The sequence below is a fragment of the Gigantopelta aegis genome, chromosome 5 (assembly GCF_016097555.1).
Source record: "Gigantopelta aegis isolate Gae_Host chromosome 5, Gae_host_genome, whole genome shotgun sequence".
Classification (NCBI taxonomy): Eukaryota; Metazoa; Mollusca; class Gastropoda; order Neomphalida; family Peltospiridae; genus Gigantopelta; species Gigantopelta aegis.
The window spans coordinates 25,016,464-25,034,443 of NC_054703.1; the positions used below are offsets into that span (position 1 = coordinate 25,016,464).

Sequence of the window (17,980 nt, forward strand, 5' to 3'; positions counted from 1 at the left end):
AAGAGTTGCTATTTAATGCAAAGAAAAATAAATAAATAAATAAATAAATAAATAAAAATATAAAATACACACACACAAACACCCTCGAAAATCAAAACCTAAAACCAACGACAAAAATAAAAATAATAACAGCAAACAAAACCCACAAAAACCAACAACAACCCCCACCAACCCCCCCCCCCCCCCCCCAAAAAAAAAAAAAAAAAAAAACACAACACAACAACCAGCCACTAAACAACTTTAACCCCTCGAAAACAACACCAAAAAAACAACCTTATATCAGACAAGAACATTTACCAAGATATCATTAAATGAACATATCATTCCTTTCCTCAAATGTGGATTGTATTTCATGTCTATATTCCACGTATTAGCTGTGTGCCGACGTCGACGATGCCCCCCGCGGCCCCCTGGCGCCAGATGTCGCTATGGTTACTTAAAGGATAGAAGAGGATGCACGACATGCGTATGCAAAAGTAAGTTTGTAACAGTTAATATTATTGGTTGCTAAATATAACATTTTTGTACGTCACCAAATCTGTGTAACATTGAATAGGCTTCTATAATTATATCATATTTCAGCGGGCTATCTCTCTCTCTCTCTCTCTCTCTCTCTCTCTCTCTCTCTCTCTCTCTCTCTCTCTCTCTCTCTCTCTCTCTCTCTCTCTCTCTCTCTCTCTTTTCAGTCAGGGCACCACGACTGGTGTATCAGAAGCCGTGGTATGTACTATCCTGTCTTTAGGATGGTGCATATAAAAGATCCCTTGGTACTAATGGAAACATGTAGCGGCTGACTGCAGTTATAATCATATATTACGCACCATATAGCCGTAGTTTAAATCATTTAACAAACATTATTTACCATTGGCTTCTAGAAGGACCTTATCTACCAGGCTGTCCTTTAGTGAAGTACTCCAACCCAAAGATCTGTGCCGTCGCCAAATTCAGCAGCCAATGTTCCAGAACACGACAGTGTCGCCGCGGTAGGTTAATTCTTACCATTTCACTTTTTGGACGTAATGCTAGGACAGGTTATCAACGATCAGGACAGAGTTGGCCAACTTACGACGGGAAAGACAACAAAACTACTTCCGTTCTAGATGTGGACGCGACGTAGCCCAGTGGTAAAGCGCTCGCTTGATGCGCGGTCGGTTTGGGATCGATCCCCGTCAGTGGGATTAATGGGCTATTTCTCGTTCCAGCCAGTGCACCAAGACTGGTATATCAAAGGCCGTGGTATGTACTATCCTGTATGTAGGATGGTGCATATAAAAGAACCATTGCTGCTAATCGAAAAGAGTAGCCCATGAAGTGGTGACAGCGGGTTTCCTCTCTTAATATCTGTGTGGTCCGTAACCAGATGTCCGACGCCATATAAGCGTAAATAAAATGTGCTGAGTGCGTCGTTAAATAAAACATTTCCTTCCTTCTCGTTCTAGATGCATGAATCAACCGAAATTTAGACTATAATTCCCTTTCAAATATTGTAGGGCGGGATTTATCTCAGTCGCTTGAGGGTCACAGGATCGAACCACCTTGGTGGATCCATTCAACATATCGTTTTTTTGTTTCTTTTCTCGTTCCAATCAGTTCAAAGGCCGTGTTATGTGCTTTGCTGTCTGTAGGAAAGAGTTTATAAGAGATCCCTTGCTGTATTAAGAAAATGTAGCGGGTTTTCTCCGATGACTACGAGTCATAATTACCAAATGTTTGACATCCAATAGCCGATGATTAAATAATCAATGTGCACTAGTGGTGTCATTAAACAATACAAACTATAACGTTCAAATAATGCATAGCCTAATGCTAGGCTCAGACCATCAACGGCCACGACACAGTTGGCAAAGTCGATGGCTGCGTTGTAATATCCCTCACGACAAGATTCAAGTTGTAAGAGTGTTTTTTCAGACTAGCAACAGAACAGTCATAGATGTCGTGAGATTGTCGAGTTGGCCAACCTTGTAGTGGCAGTCGGTAGTTGGAACCTATCATTAAGGTTGTTTTGGACGTAAATCTAGGTTCAGACTATTAAAGCAGCATTATGCTAGTCTCAGACTACCAACTGTCACGACAAAGTTGGCCAACTCGATGGCTGCGTTGTAATTTTTGTAACTCCCGACTCCTGGGTGGGCTCAGATTGACAACTAATCGGTCGGTGGAGTTGTATACGACAAGAATGGAGTTGTAAGAGTGCTCAGACTAGCAGATCGAGAGATCAGCGAGTTGGCCAACTTCGTCATGACAATTGGTAGTCTGACCATAGCATAATGCTGTTCAAAAAGTTAATTTGTGCCACGTTCAAGACTAGTCACGAAAAAATAGCCGATTGTGACAATAGAATACAATACAATGCAGTACAATGCAGTACAATGAAATGCAATGCATTGCAATGCAATGCAATGCAATACAACACAACACAACACAATGCCATGTAACGCAACACAATACAATACAATACAATATAATACAACACAATACAACACAATGACATGCAACATAACACAACGCAACACAATACAATACAGTACAGTATTTCATTGCAACCGTGTTATGTATATATTGTTTAAGGTGGTATTTTCATATTAAAAATGAAATGAATGAATGAATGAATATTTAACGACACACCAGCACGAAACATACATCGGCTATTGGGTGATAAACTATGGTAAATACAAACAAATAAAGTGATGATCAACATCAATATAACAATTCAAGATTTAAATAAAAACAGTGTAAAGAACTGTGCAAAAATACAAATATCACAGATAGATACTGACTTTTACTCAAAATTTCAATTTGTGCTGTATTGGCCATTCTCAAATATAATGTTACAGCCCTGCACCACGGTGAGGTTACAGCACGCGCAAGGGTATTAAAAATGAAACAAAAAAACTTTTATACCAAATAATAATAGTTTCTTCTTTTTTTTCCCTCCTTTTTTCAGGATATATCTGCTGTCCAGGAATGTGCGGATCGTCAAGATGTGTACGATTAAGACGTAAGTTAAATTTTTTAAAGACACGTTATCACCTTCTTCATGCTCAAAGGTGAGATCTTGAGTACATATTTATCAAGACACGCCTTGTAGTGCGGTCTGGGATCGATCCCTGTCGGTGGGTCCATTGGGCTATTTCCCGCGCCAGCCAGTGCACCATGGCTGGCATATCAATGGCTGTGGTGTGTGCTATCCTTTTTGTGTGATGTCGCATATACAGTCCCTTGCTACTTTTGGAAAAAATATAGTGGGTTTATTTTTTAAGACTATATGTCAAAATTACCAACTGTTTGACATCCACTAGCCGATGATTAATAAATCAGTGTTCTCTAGTGGTGTCGTTAAACAAACCAAACGTGTTATCAAGGCATTAAAAGTCACCTACCTGTCGTTTTGTCTGTCCATCTTTCTATCTCTCCGTCTTTTTGTCTGTCCATCTTTCTATCTGTCCATCTTTCTATCTCTCCGTCTTTTTGTCTGTCCATCTTTCTATCTCTCCGTCTTTCTATCTGTCCATCTCTCTATCTCTCCTTCTTTCCATCTGTCCATCTTTCTATCTCTCTGTCTTTCCGTCTGTCCATCTTTCTATCTCTCCGTCTTTCTATCTGTCCATCTTTCTATCTCTCCGTCTTTCTGTCTGTCCATCTTTCTATCTGTCCATCTTTCTATCTCTCCGTCTTTCTGTCTGTCCATCTTTCTATCTGTCCATCTTTCTATCTCTCCGTCTTTCTGTCTGTCCATCTTTCTATCTCTCCGTCTTTCTATCTGTCCATCTTTCTATATCTCCGTCTTTCCGTCTGTCCATCTTTTTATCTCTCCGTCTTTCTATCTGTCCGTCTTTCCATCTCTCCTTCTTTCTGTCTGTCCATCTTTCCATCTGTCCATCTTTCTATCTCTCCGTCTTTCTGTCTGTCCATCTTTCCATCTGTCTGTCCTTCCTTTCTGTCTGTCCATTTCTGTCCGTCTCTCTGTCTGTCCATGTTTCTGTCTTTCTATCTGTCCATCTTTATATCTCTCCATCATTCTGTCTGTCCGTCTTTCTATCTGTCAATTTTTCTATCTCTCCGTCTTTCTGTCTGTGTTTCCTTTCTGTCTGTCCCATTCTGTTCGTCTTTCTGTCTGTCCATCTTTCCACCTGTCCGTCCTTCCTTTCTGTCTGTCCCTTTCTGTCCGTCTCTCTGTCTGTCCGTCTTTCTATCTGTCAATCTTTCCATCTGTCTTCTTTCCATCTGTCCGTCTTTCTGTCTGTCCGTCTTTCTCTCTGTCCTTTCTATCTGCTCGTCTTTCTGTCTGTCCGTCTTACTGCCTTCCCTCTTTATATATGTCCGTCTTTCTATATGTCCGTCTTTCTGCCTGTCCGTCTTATTGTCTTCCCTCTTTATATATGTCCGACTTTCTATATGTCCGTCTTTCTGCCTGTCCGTCTTTATATCTGTCCGTCTTTCTATATGTCCGTCTCTCTATCTGCCCGTCTTTATATCTGTCCGTCTTTCTGTCTATCCGTCTTTATATCTGTCCGTCTTTCTGCCTGTCCGTCTTTCTATATGTCTTTCTATCTGTCCGTTTTTATATCTGTCCGTCTTTATATCTGCCCGTCTTTCTGTCTGTCCATCCGTCTTTCTATCTGCCCGTCTTTCTGTTTGTCCGTCCGTCTTTCTATCTGCCCGTCTGTCTGTCTGTCCGTGTATCCCACATATAGGTTGACGAACGTTGGTGGGTTTTTTGGGGTTTTTTTTGGGGTTTTTTGTTGTTGTTGTTTTTTTTTTTTTTTTTTGGGGGGGGGGGGGGTATACGATTAGGAGATTTACCCATTGTTCACAGAGCTATAACCCTTGGACTTGTGTGATGCGAAAAAACCTAAAAAAAAACCCACCTGTTTCGCAATGTCGCAAGGAACTGAGTTGAAATGTTGCGTCTTTCTCACGTACTGTTACAGATCAACTTTATGTCATGTCATAGGGTTTTACGTGCACATTCAGAACAAGCTGTTGTAGCGCACGCCTCCGTCCATGACAGGAAATTGGGGGGGGGGGGGGGGGGGGGAGAGCATGGGGGAGGCCGATATTCTTTTGTTCAGCTTCCCCCGGGTGCATTGCAATTGTGTGCTCGGAACCGGTATTCTTTTGTCCGGTTATTAGAGTAAGATCAACTTTCACTTTGATGGCGATATACCCATTTAGCACAGAGTTGTGTCCCTTTGACTTAGTAGGTACAACAATTTGGTGGGCCCCGCAAGGAACATGTATTGCTTTAGCAGTACTCTCTGAACAGGCGCATGCGCATGAATGTTATCGGGCATGGGTGTGGGTTTACATTGTGGGGAGGCCAGCGAAGTGTATAGGAGGGTCGACACATGATCTCCAAGAAAATATATTGAAACAAAAATTGCTTGAGCAAGGAGCGGTTTCGAACCCCGAACCCAACCCTTTGCACACGCGCTAAAAGAATGTTTTGGGGTTTCTTGTTTTACTTTCACAAGTTAGTTTTCTATTTGTTTTATGGTGGGTTAAACATTTGTTTCATAGAGTTATGACCCTTGAAGTTAGGCATCACGAAACTATGCGGGGCCTGGTAGGGGATATGAATTGCTTAAAGGGACATTCCTGAGTTTGCTGCAATTTGTAAGATGTTATCGACTAACAGAGACTTTTTGACGATTGTAATTACATATCAAATATATTGTTCTGCTTAATATATTAGTGACTGTGTATTAAACGTGTTTCTGATCGTTCTAATATTTGTACTAGTTTAAATTTCATTTAATTTCCTAAAATATATTTTTTCGTGAAATTATTTGAAGACAAAATCCATTTAGGGCGTATTACAAATATTAAGACGACCAGAAACACATTGAATATACAGACACTGATATTCTAAACAAGAAAATATATTTAATATGTAAGTTTAATCGTAGAAATATTTTAGTAGTCGGAAACATCTTACAAACTCAGGAATGTCCCTTTAAACGTGTTTCTGTTCGTTCTATTATTTTGTCCCAAAATACTCTCAGAATGCTTGGGTTTTTTTAATTTCACAAGTTGATTTTCCTCTTTTTTTTTTAATGTAGCCAAATGTCCTTATCGTCGTTGTGCACGCCCACCGGGTGGCAGATGTCCGTTTGGTTATAAAAAAGATAGACGTGGATGCCCAACTTGTACCTGTAAAGGTAAGACTCTTTTTTCCCCACAACATCCACTGTTAAAAACTGACATATTCATGAATCATTAAAGCAACGTGCCGACCCGAAAATACAATAACGGAACGACAAGGTGTTATGTGAGGTAGTGGTCGGAACGTAGCCCAGTGGTAAAGTTTTCGCTTGATGCACGGTCGGTCTGGGATCGATCCCCGTCGGTGGGCACATCGGGCTATTTTCGTTAACAGCCAGTGCACTACAACTGGCGTATCAAAGGTCGTGGGATGGTGCATATAAAAGATCCCTTGTTACTATTGGAAAATGTAGCGGGTTTCCCCTCAAACTATGTCAAAATTACCAAATGCCTGACATCCAATAGCCGATGATCAATAAATCAATGTGCTCTAGTGGTATCGTTAAACAAAACGCACTAACTGTTTTATGTGAGTTATGACACTAAACAACTCATGATGACCTAGTCTTCACGTTTGTTGTTGTGTTTGAAATCGGCCTCGGTGGCGTAGTGGCTAAGCCATCGGACTACAGGCTGGTAGGTACAGGTTCGCAGCCCGGTACCGGCTCCAACCCAGAGCGAGTTCTTAAGGGCTCAATGGGTAGGTGTAAGGCCACTACACCCTCTTCTCTCTCACTAACTACTAACCAACTAACAATTAAACTACTGTCCTGGACAGACAGCCCAAATAGCTGAGGTATGTGCCCAGGACAGCGTGCTTGAACCTTAATTGGATATAAGCACGAAAATAAGTTGAAATGAATGAAATCGGATTAGGTTTAAAATATTACGGCGACTTCGTGTTTAACCTATGCAATTTAACTGCAATTTTTAAAGACACTTTTTTGTTTTTATTTATTTACCCTGACATATTTTTTTTTTAATTATTTGAGTTGGTATGGTTTAAAATTTAATAATATGTGGGATTTCTGTATGAAGTTATAAGTTCTTTCATTAAATAATTACATACCAGTTCATCTGTTGCCTTTTGACGTAAACGGACTTAACACACAGATCTGAATTTACGAAGCCCGGTTTTTTTAATATACACTTGTAAGACAAAACAACAACAGCAACAACAACAGTATATGTAAATTTGAACCCATGTGATTCGTGATATGTCGTTAAAGGCGCAGAACCTGTTTTTAGCCCGTAAAAATGGACACTAAGTTGAATTAATTTACAAACCTGCAACACACATTTGGATACGTTTATAACAGAGAGAAGCTAAGTCTGTGATGTTTAAACAGGGAAATACTGTCTGAAATAACTAGAGCTTGTCTCAATGACCATTACTTTACAGACGAACGTGCGTTTCTTTTAGAATTATAAAAACTATTTTGGGGTTTTGAAAAATAAACTTGATGACCAGAGCCACTTCAGCTGTACGAAAATTAATATTCTAAATAATAAAGTGTAAGTATTTCTAATTTAAATTATCAAAAACGGCTTTAAAGGGACACACCCTAGTTACGGCTAGGTGTTAACCATTACGGCGTTGTTTTTCGCTATTAAACCCATTTTTTTTCACAAATAAAATTGCACTTTACTTACCGTTTATTATTTAGAATATACATTTCCATTCACCTGAAGTGTTTTTTGGTAATCCTGGTAATCCTGGTGTTTGTAATACCACAAAATGCATTTTTCGTATTTCTGAAAAACGGTCGCACGTTTGAGAAAAAACCGTTGAGCAGACAAGGTCTAATCTATTTTTAGACGGGATATTTCCATTTCAATGTCACAGACTTTGGTATACCACGTGACCGTTATCATTTTGGTTCGGTTTGTTTTCTCGTGCACGGTTCGCGCAATCAACATCCGATTTGTTGTTGTTCATTTGTGAGATTTTTCTTCACAGTTCGTGAACATTTTCAGTTACAATAAAGTTCAGACAAGTAAGTATCTCAATACAAAACGTTACAAATCCTTAAAACCAATAATTTTGCCAAGTCCTACGATATCTGGAGAGGGGATACAACCAGGACAGAACAGTTGGAACATGTCCAGGAGAGGTGAAAAGAACGCACCCAAAGTCTGTGAAATTTGTCGTGACGTAGGCATTGTTGTGCTTCGAGCGACATCTACCGGTGACATCAGAATACAAACTTTCAAAATTATTTCAAACAATTGGGACATGGGGATTCCCATGGTATTTATCGATATAAAACCTGCTTTTTCACTCCATTTGATAAAAACGTGATCTAAGTGTGTTACAGGTTTGTAGATTAACCAAATTATAATTTATTTTCGCTGGATGGAACTAGGGTGTTAATGGTGAAAAAAATATGTCGTAGGCGTTAAAAAAACTAGTTTCTGTCGCTTTAATTAGATATCTCTTTCCTGTCACACAGGGGTCAAACCTGGGTTCAAGTGCCCGGTCATAAACTTCATCAGAGCTCCAGACTGCACCAAAGTACGTGTCTCGAGGCAGTGTACCCCGCTACGTAGATGTCGATTTGGTAAGTCCACTTTGTGCCACCCTGTTTTATCCTATACTATCTTTATAGATATTAACTTGGGAAGGGACGTAACCCAGTGGTAAAGTGCTCGCCAGTTGCGCGGCCGTTCCAGGATCGATCTCTGTCAGTGGGCCCACTGAATTATTTCTCGTTCCAGCCAGTGCACCACGACCGGTATCTCAAAGCCTGTGTTATGTGCTATCCTGTCTGTGGGATGGTGCTGATAAAAAGATCCCATGCTACTTAATGAAAAATGTATCGATTTTCTTCTTTAAAACTATATGTCAAAATTACTAAATGTTTGTCATCCAATAGCCGATGGTTAATAAATCAATGAGCTGAATAAATAAATAAACTGTATCTATATTAATTTGACTCGCGCTTTCATTCTGTTTTATCCTATACAATAATCATCTGTATTAACTTGACCTTTCCTTTAGAACCATGTTCTGTCGTATACTATGGAATCTGAATGACAAAACCGTAACACATAACCAGGTTGATGCTTATAAATCTACACTCGAGACTAATATAATCTGAGACACCAACGTCATCGCACCGCTATACAAATTGTATGAGTGTGACGTCATTAGAGATTGAGTATGGTCTCTTAACAGTTTTATCAGCACGGTCCCTGGTGCTTATAAAACAAAGATAGTCAAGACTCTCGACTCTAATATAGTCTGAGACACCAATGTCACGACAACGCCATACAAATTGTATGTGTGTGACGTCAGTGGAGATTGAGTCTGATGTCTTAAACGTTTTATAAGCACTAGCCCAGGGCCGTATCTCCGACCAACACAGAGTGGAATGGGCATTTAGTAAAATAGTGGTTGATTCCAACAATCTCTATCCATGTTGTTCCAATCTGCGCTGTGCCTCCATATTCGATGCTATTATATTATAATCTGTACAAACTTGTCCACCCCATCCCTACTTCTCGTTCTCTATCTCTTCCACCCTCCGCCCTTTCCCTACCTCTCCTTCCCTGCCTCTCCTTCCGTACCTCTTCTTTCCTATCTCTTCCACCCTCTACATCTCCTTCCCGACCTCTCCTTCCCTATCACTTACACCCTCTACATCTCCTCCCCTACCTCTCCTTCCCTACCTCTCCTTCCCTATCCCTTCCACCCTCTACCTCTCCTTCCCTACCTCTCCTTCCCTACCTCTTCTTCCCTATCACTTCCACCCTCTACCTCTCGTTCCCTACCTCTCCTTCCCTATCACTTCCACCCTCTACCTCTCTTTCCCTACCTCTCCTTCCCTATCTCTTCCACCCTCTACCTCTCCTTCCCTACCACTTCCACCCTCTACCTCTCCTTCCCTACCTCTCCTTTCCTATCACTTCCACCCTCTACATCTCCTTTCTTACCTCGCCTTCCCTATCACTTCCACCCTCTACCTCTCCTTCCCTACCTCTTCTTCCCTATCACTTCCACCCTCTACCTCTCCTTCCCTACCTCTCCTTCCCTATCTCTTCCACCCCCTACCTCTCCTTCCCTATCTCTTCCACCCCCTACCTCTCCTTCCCTATCTCTTCCACCCTCTACCTCTCCTTCCCTACCTCTTCTTCCCTATCACTTCCACCCTCTACCTCTCGTTCCCTACCTCTCCTTCCCTATCACTTCCACCCTCTACCTCTCTTTCCCTACCTCTCCTTCCCTATCTCTTCCACCCTCTACCTCTCCTTCGCTACCACTTCCACCCTCTACCTCTCCTTCCCTACCTCTCCTTTCCTATCACTTCCACCCTCTACATCTCCTTTCTTACTTCGCCTTCCCTATCACTTCCACCCTCTACCTCTCCTTCCCTACCTCTTCTTCCCTATCTCTTCCACCCTCTACCTCTCCTTCCCTACCTCTCCTTCCCTATCACTTCCACACTCTACCTCTCCTTCCCTACCTCTCCTTCCCTATCTCTTCCACCCTCTACCTCTCCTTCCCTACCTCTCCTTCCCTACCTCTTCTTCCCTATCACTTTCACCCTCTACCTCTCCTTCCCTACCTCTCTTTCCCTATCACTTCCACCCTCTACCTCTCTTTCCCTACCTCTCCTTCCCTACCTCTTCTTCCCTATCACTTCCACCCTCTACCTCTCCTTCCCTACCTCTCCTTTCCTACCTCCCCTTCCCTACCTCCCCTTCCCTACCTCTCCTTCCCTACCTCTCCTTCCCTACCTCTTCTTCCCTATCACTTCCACCCTCTACCTCTCCTTCCCTACCTCTCCTTTCCTACCTCCCCTTCCCTACCTCCCCTTCCCTACCTCTCCTTCCCTACCTCTCCTCCCCTACCTCTCCTTCCCTACCTCTTCTTCCCTATCACTTCCACCCTCTACCTCTCCTTCCCTACCTCTCCTTTCCTACCTCCCCTTCCCTACCTCTCCTTCCCTACTTCTCCTCCCCTACCTCTCTTTCCCTACCTCTCCTTCCCTATCACTTCCACCCTCTACCTCTCCTTCCTACCTCTCCTTCCCTACTTCTCCTTCCCTATCACTTCCACCCTCTACCTCTCCTTCCCTACCTCTCCTTCCCTATCTCTCCTTCCCTACCTCTCCTTCCCTACCTCCCCTTCCCTACCTCTCCTCCCCTACCTCTCCTTCCCTACCTCTCCTTCCCTACCTCTCCTTCCCTATCTCTCCTTCCCTACCTCCCCTTCCCTACCTCTCCTTCCCTACCTCTCCTTCCCTACCTCTCCTTCCCTATCACTTCCACCGTCTACCTCTCCTTCCATACCTCTCCTTCCCTATCCCACCCCTTCCCTACCTCTCCTTCCCTACCTCCCCTTCCCTACCTCTCCTTCCCTACCTCTCCTTCCCTATCTCTACCACCCTTTACCTCTCCTTCCCAATCTCTTCCACCCTCTACCTCTCCTACCTTACCTCTCCTTCCCTACCTCTCCTTCCCTATCTCTTCCACCCTCTACCTCTCCTTCCCTACCTCTCCTTCCCTATCTCTTCCACCACCCTATACCCCTTTTCTAGGATCTCCTATTATGTTCTGTCATTTATTTTATTTTACTTTTTGAATATTTTTAAAATTTAAAGTTTTGTTTTCTTCAGGAAAATCCTGCTGCCCAGGTATTTGTGGCGGAACTGTCTGTGTGAAGGCGCAACGTAAGTTTTATAACAATAAGAATTAGTTTATTTCTGAAAATAAAGAAAGAAAGAAAGAAATATTAAACAAATAAATAAAGAAAGAAATGCTAAGTATAAAAAATTAATTTCAAAATTAAAGATATAAATAAATAAATAGATGCCAATTAAAATTAAAATAAATTAATAAATTAATTAATTAATTAAACATTAAAAAAATTAAATTGAAAAATTAAAATCATTAAAATTAAAATTCAATTTAAAAATTATCCCCCAAAGTATTTTACAATACAACACATCCCCATTTCCACCTACAGCACTAAAAAAACATATGACCGACAAAACCCTAATCAGGGCCATATCTGTAACCAATGGACATTTGGCATCTAGCGTCTGGTCTATAGCAGGACGGTCATTACTGAAGAAATCCTTTACTGGAGATGCCATCCCTCTTGCACCGCCACAAAGAGGACTGCCACTCTCAGACTAGTTTACTAAATCAAAACTAGCAACAGAGAGAGAGCTCATGTCGCCAAGTTTTTAAAAGTAGTGAGAAGTCGAAGACGCCGAAACCTGTTGGACCCAATCTTATTTCAAAGACAACATCACACAACAGACGTCAAGACACTGACTTGTCTTGTGTCACAGCTCTATAGTCCGTCCCATTATTCTATAAAAAAAAATGTAAATATTTTCAGTTTGGTTTAACGTAAGAAGAAAAGTAAAAGTACTATTTTTGTGTGCTGTTTACATATCAATCGGCTCATAAATAAATAAGTTGTAGTAAATTTCATAGTATGAAAAAAGGCGTTCCCTGTGGAACGGACAATAGTTTGTAGAGACCAGTCAAGCGTTGTGTAATTCTTGACCAAATTCATTCCAGTAGTGCCAGAAAATACTGTTTATTACTTCCATTTTAACATAACAATGACATATCAATTATCATTTATTTGATACTATCGCGTTTTAATGAAAATATTTAAATGTTTTGCTGAAATGTTATTACAGGAGGTAGTATTTGATAACGAAATATTACGATTTGAACCGAGTAGCTTAATTCGAAGCCTTTCCGAATGAACGCGGAAGATAACGAAAAATTGCGAAATGTACCAATAAATGTTAACTTCGCTTCTAAATTTTTCAAATAAAAATGTATGGCCTGAATATTAAAGGTTTAAAATGTATTTTAAAAATAATTTATGTAATTTTATTCTTTTCAGCCATTTGTCCTCTTCGACCTCCATGTCCACCTGGCGGCCGTTGTCGCTGGGGATACAAGAAAGACAGCAATGGATGTCCAACCTGCGAATGCCGTAAGCTTGACTAGCTGTGTTCACACTAATACAAGTTAAACTGGTTTAAATACACTGGTTTAGCTAGCGCATGACGCATATTAAATACACTGGTTTAGCTAGCGCATGACGCATATTAAATACACTGGTTTAGCTAGCGCATGACGCATATTAAGTACACTGGTTTAGCTAGCGCATGACGCATATTAAATACACTGGTTTAGCTAGCGCACGACGCATATTAAATACACTGGTTTAGCTAGCGCATGACGCATATTAAGTCGGTACGGTTCTTAATGTGCAGGGCGAGTTGCTTACCTCTATTTAGCAAATTAAAAATTGGCGGGGAAAATTTTGAAGGTGGTCGTTGGAAAATGTGTTTTGTTAATAATGACGCAAGTACTTCAATCGGGATTTAGTGAGTGCGGTACGTTATACATTTTTGATTTGTGTGTCCCTGTTGCACTATTTCGGTTGAGAAACGGTTGAAATATGGTGCCACAAGTTTTGAATACCAGCTATATAGAGGGTAATGTACCAATTGTCGGACGTCAGAAAGAACCACGTTTTCTTAACCATACTTTCTTTCTACGTCCGTTCGGACTATGGTTTAACTAAAACACTTTTGTTTGGAAACATATTTTTTTTATACGGGGGCCGCCTGGTTTTTGCCCGAATTAAACGATGTTTATTCATATTATCATTACTACCAAACAACTATTGAGTCGCAAACGAATCAAATTCTACTCATTTATACATGAATTACAACTTTTAAGGGTAAACTGATGGAAATACAAAAAAAAAAGTTTCCAGGTTAGCACATTTTCCCAGAATATCTGCATAATTTTTGCACTCCTATCGCTGTAAATACCTACCAAGTACCATCGTGACCATTTGTTTCTACGATCGACACCCCGTTCGATGACGCGGCGTAGCTTACTATTGTCGTAAATTACTATGAAAATTTACAATAGGTACGAGGCAGTTGTAAGCCACTAACGTAGATGTCAAATGGCAGTAAGATGATGATTTGATCATTTTCTAAGAAGGATACTAGTGCGGATACAAGTTCAGCCAGCAAACGTTTCGCTCAGGTCTCACTACACAGTTCACTTCCGGGTGAGAGTTCATTAGTCCACTATAGCTCCTAATTGTGACACATGTTCACGTATTCACTTCTAGGAAATGGTGAAGAATTAAAACAATATGTATGTTTAATGGTAAGCCTTCTGCCCGTGCTATTTTGTAATATTGTGCATTGACCTTTTGGGACATGGGCATGTAGCGTAAGAGACAGCTCTAGTGAATCGAGTTAATGAACCACCTGTTCGGATCGGTATTACAGCCAGATGCGGTCATATAGCTAAAAACTGACACGGAAATGTTCTCAATTTTGGAATGAAAATAAATGCTTATGTAATGTATGTTCGCAATGGTGTATGTTGTTAGTGCCAACGAGAACCCGTTCTATTGGCAATCTTCATTTGAATTTGGGCAATTTAACATGGGTTTCAATGGCAGATAACATCTGTATAGTGAAACTTTAGCAACGGTCTAGCAGACTCGTAGTGCATTGCTGTTTACGCGTTCTTAGTGTAGTGAGACCTAAGCAGTATTCTTAGACTGTCTCTTGCTTTCAGGATGTCCTCCAATGAAGTGTCAGCGTTGTCCAAATGGCTACATCTTTGATAAGAAAGGATGCAATACTTGCAAGTGTAGAGGTAACTTTTGACGATAAATACATATATTTTTTTGCTTAAAGTAAAAGAAAAAAAACAAACAAACAAACACAAAAAACCGCTACATTTTTCCATTAGTAGCAAGGGATCTTTTATATGCACTATGCCGCAGAGACAGGAGAGCACATACCAAGGCCTTTGATATACCAGTCGTGGTGCACTGGCTGGAACGACAAATAGCCCAATGATCTCACCGACGAGGATCAATCCCAGACCATTAGTGTATTTGGCGCCCATAGGCCAATAATATCCCCGCCCCCCTTCCTAAACCATAATCGTAATGTTGTAATTCCACGTCTGCCTCTATAAAGATATTTCTTGTTCCTGCCAACTGGTGTAACAAAGGCTGTGGTATGTACTATCCTGTCTGTGGGATGGTGCACATAAAAGATCTTTCGCTGCTAATCGTAAAGAGTAGCCCATGAAGTTGCGACAGCGGGTTTCCTCTCTCCATATCTGTGTTGTCCTTAACCATATGTCTGACGCCATATAACCGTAAACAAAATGTGTTGAGTGCGCCGTTAAATAAAACATTTTGTGTGAAGATATTTTGGTGTGCTGCAAGAATTGATCTGACTTGCATGTAAAGGAAGGTAATGTTTTATTTAACGACGCACTCAACACATTTTATTTACAGTTATGTGGCGTCAGATGCATGTAAAGGAACCCATCAGTAATAACATCACTAAATATTGCAGAAGTCAAAAGGCAATACTATTAAAAACAACAACAGGAACAACAAACAACAACAAAGAAAGAAAGAAAGAAAGAAAGAAAGAAATGTTTTATTTAACGACGCACTCAACACATTTTATTTACAGTTATGTGGCGTCAGATGCATGTAAAGGAACCCATCAGTAATAACATCACTAAATATTGCAGAAGTCAAAAGGCAATACTATTAAAAACAACAACAGGAACAACAAACAACAACAAAGAAAGAAAGAAAGAAAGAAGAAAGAAAGAAATGTTTTATTTAACGACGCACTCAACACATTTTAATTACGGTTATATGGCGCCAGACATATGGTTGAGGACCACACATATTGAGAGAGGAAACCCACTGTCGCCACTTCATGGGCTACTCTTTCCGATTAGCAGCAAAGGGATCTTTTACATGTACCATCCCACGGACAGGATAGCACATACCACGGCCTTTGATATACCAGTCGTGGTGCACTGGCTGGAAACAACAAACAATCAATAAACAAACTACAAGGGAAAAAAAAATATATATATATATATGTATGTGTGTATATCCCCCCCCCCCCCCCCCCCCGAAAAAAAAAAAAAACACCGAACAAAAACAAACAATTACTTTTGGCAGATTGGTTCTGCTCCCTAAAGTGTGGTGCCCTAGGCTTGGGCTCTGTTGGCCTGTGCACTAATACAGCTCCTGGTAGGGCTCTGGGGTCGACCCTGGGTAGGCCCCTGGATTCTCGGTTTTTAATATTGTTGAATTTTGTTTTTCAGAATGTCCTCAATATAAATGTAAAGAGTGTGCAAATGGTAACGTCATAGATAAGAATGGTTGCAGAACTTGCAAGTGTAAAGGTAATTTTCGACGACCTCATATTAATAAAACAATAGTCTCGTATCAGAGACAGATTAGGGTACTAGTATATGGTGCTACTAGACCACTAACATGTGTGCGTGTTTATGTATTTGACGCCAGTAGGCCGTGATATATAGACCCCCCCCCCCCCCCCCCCCAAGTCTCCAAGGCCATAATCGTAATATCATTTCTACCTCTATAAACATATTTTGTTGTGCTACTACAATTGATTGGACATGTAAAATTCCTGTGACCGGAACCCCAACCTTTCCTACCAACCACCTTCTCCCCAACCATTAAAGGGCATAAAGATAAATAATTGTTTTGGTTTAATTTAAGATTGCCCAGCCTAAAAGCGCCAAAATTTATAAATTTTCTAATATAAGTAGGTGGTGTTTTTATTTGTTAATTTAATTGCGCAAACAAATTATACATTTTTCCCTTGTTTTATTTTGGCATTAAAAATTCAAAATTGTCCTAATATTTCTGTCCCGGGTCAGACCACTGGCTATCCAGAGATCAGGCCCGGGACAGACATGCTCGAAACTCTAGTGGTATAGGAGCATTGTAAGATGTTTCTCTTAAAGGGACATTCCTGAGTTTGTTGCATTGTAAGATGTTTCCGACTAATAAAATATTTCTACGATTAAACTTGCATCTTAAATATATTTTCTTGTTTAGAATATCAGTGTCTGTATATTCAATATGTTTCTGGTCGTCTTAATATTTGTAACAAGCCCAAACTGGATTTTGTCTTCAAATAATTTCGTACGTACGAAAAAATTATATTTTAGGAAATAAGATGAAATTTAACGAGTACAAATATTAGAACGATCAGAAACACGTTTAATATACAGCCACTAATATTTTATGCAGAAAAATATATTTGATATGTAATTACAATCTTACAATGCAGAAAACTCGGGAATGTCCCTTTAACAACTGTGCAAGTGGTACACTGCTGCTTGTACAACAGCAAACACGAGGAGGTGCTCTGGCATGAGACTGGCTAACGAAAATAATGTGTTTATGTTTTGCACGGTAGTTGTCAGTTGAGAGTACTCTCTCTAAAATTAGTGTAGCTGTACTGTTGACAGAATATATTCTAACACAGAATTTCTGTTGGACTGCATGGAGTAATTAATGGTGATGTGCAACCTGTATGTTTTGGGTTATTGTTTTTGTATTTGTTTTTAATTTTCTGTTTAGTTTGTCCTTGCGGGCCAAAGTGTTGCAAACTCTTCTGTCCATCGGGGTATGCCAGAGATTCGAATGGATGCCAGCTTTGTAAATGCAAACGTAGGTCCAATGATATTTGGTGTATTTGGATTGTAATAAGAAATATTTAATACGATATCCATCGATTTACATGTAGTATTCCGGCAACTGACCAAATGGCTATTATCAGCAACCAAAATGGTAACATTAATTACATGCTTCAAAGTAGTGACAGAAAAAAGCAAGCACACACACACGCATTCTCGCATTTACACACACGAACTCTCTTCGCCCCCCCCCCCCCACCTCCTCTCTCTCTCTCCCTCTCTCTCTCTCTCTCTCTCTCTCTCTCTCTCTCTCTCTCTCTCTCTCTCTCTCTCTCTCTCTCTCTCTCTCTCTCTCTCTCTCTCTCTCTCTCACACACACACACACACAGACCCTCCCCCAGTCCACATACACAGATACACAAAAACCCAC

General features: G+C 40.6%; 1 protein-coding gene across 1 annotated transcript in view; it reads left to right on the top strand.

Annotated features, from left to right (window-relative positions):
• The window catches only part of LOC121373734 (balbiani ring protein 3-like), a 242,574-nt gene that overhangs the window by 195,053 nt on the left and 29,541 nt on the right, over positions 1–17,980 (top strand). Inside the window, exons 16-25 of the mRNA XM_041500490.1 lie at positions 375–476; positions 876–983; positions 2,945–2,998; positions 6,063–6,161; positions 8,499–8,606; positions 11,667–11,720; positions 12,920–13,012; positions 14,632–14,712; positions 16,204–16,284; positions 17,495–17,584. Coding sequence (XP_041356424.1) covers positions 375–476; positions 876–983; positions 2,945–2,998; positions 6,063–6,161; positions 8,499–8,606; positions 11,667–11,720; positions 12,920–13,012; positions 14,632–14,712; positions 16,204–16,284; positions 17,495–17,584 — 870 coding nt within the window. The remainder of the gene's footprint in view (positions 1–374; positions 477–875; positions 984–2,944; positions 2,999–6,062; positions 6,162–8,498; positions 8,607–11,666; positions 11,721–12,919; positions 13,013–14,631; positions 14,713–16,203; positions 16,285–17,494; positions 17,585–17,980) is intronic.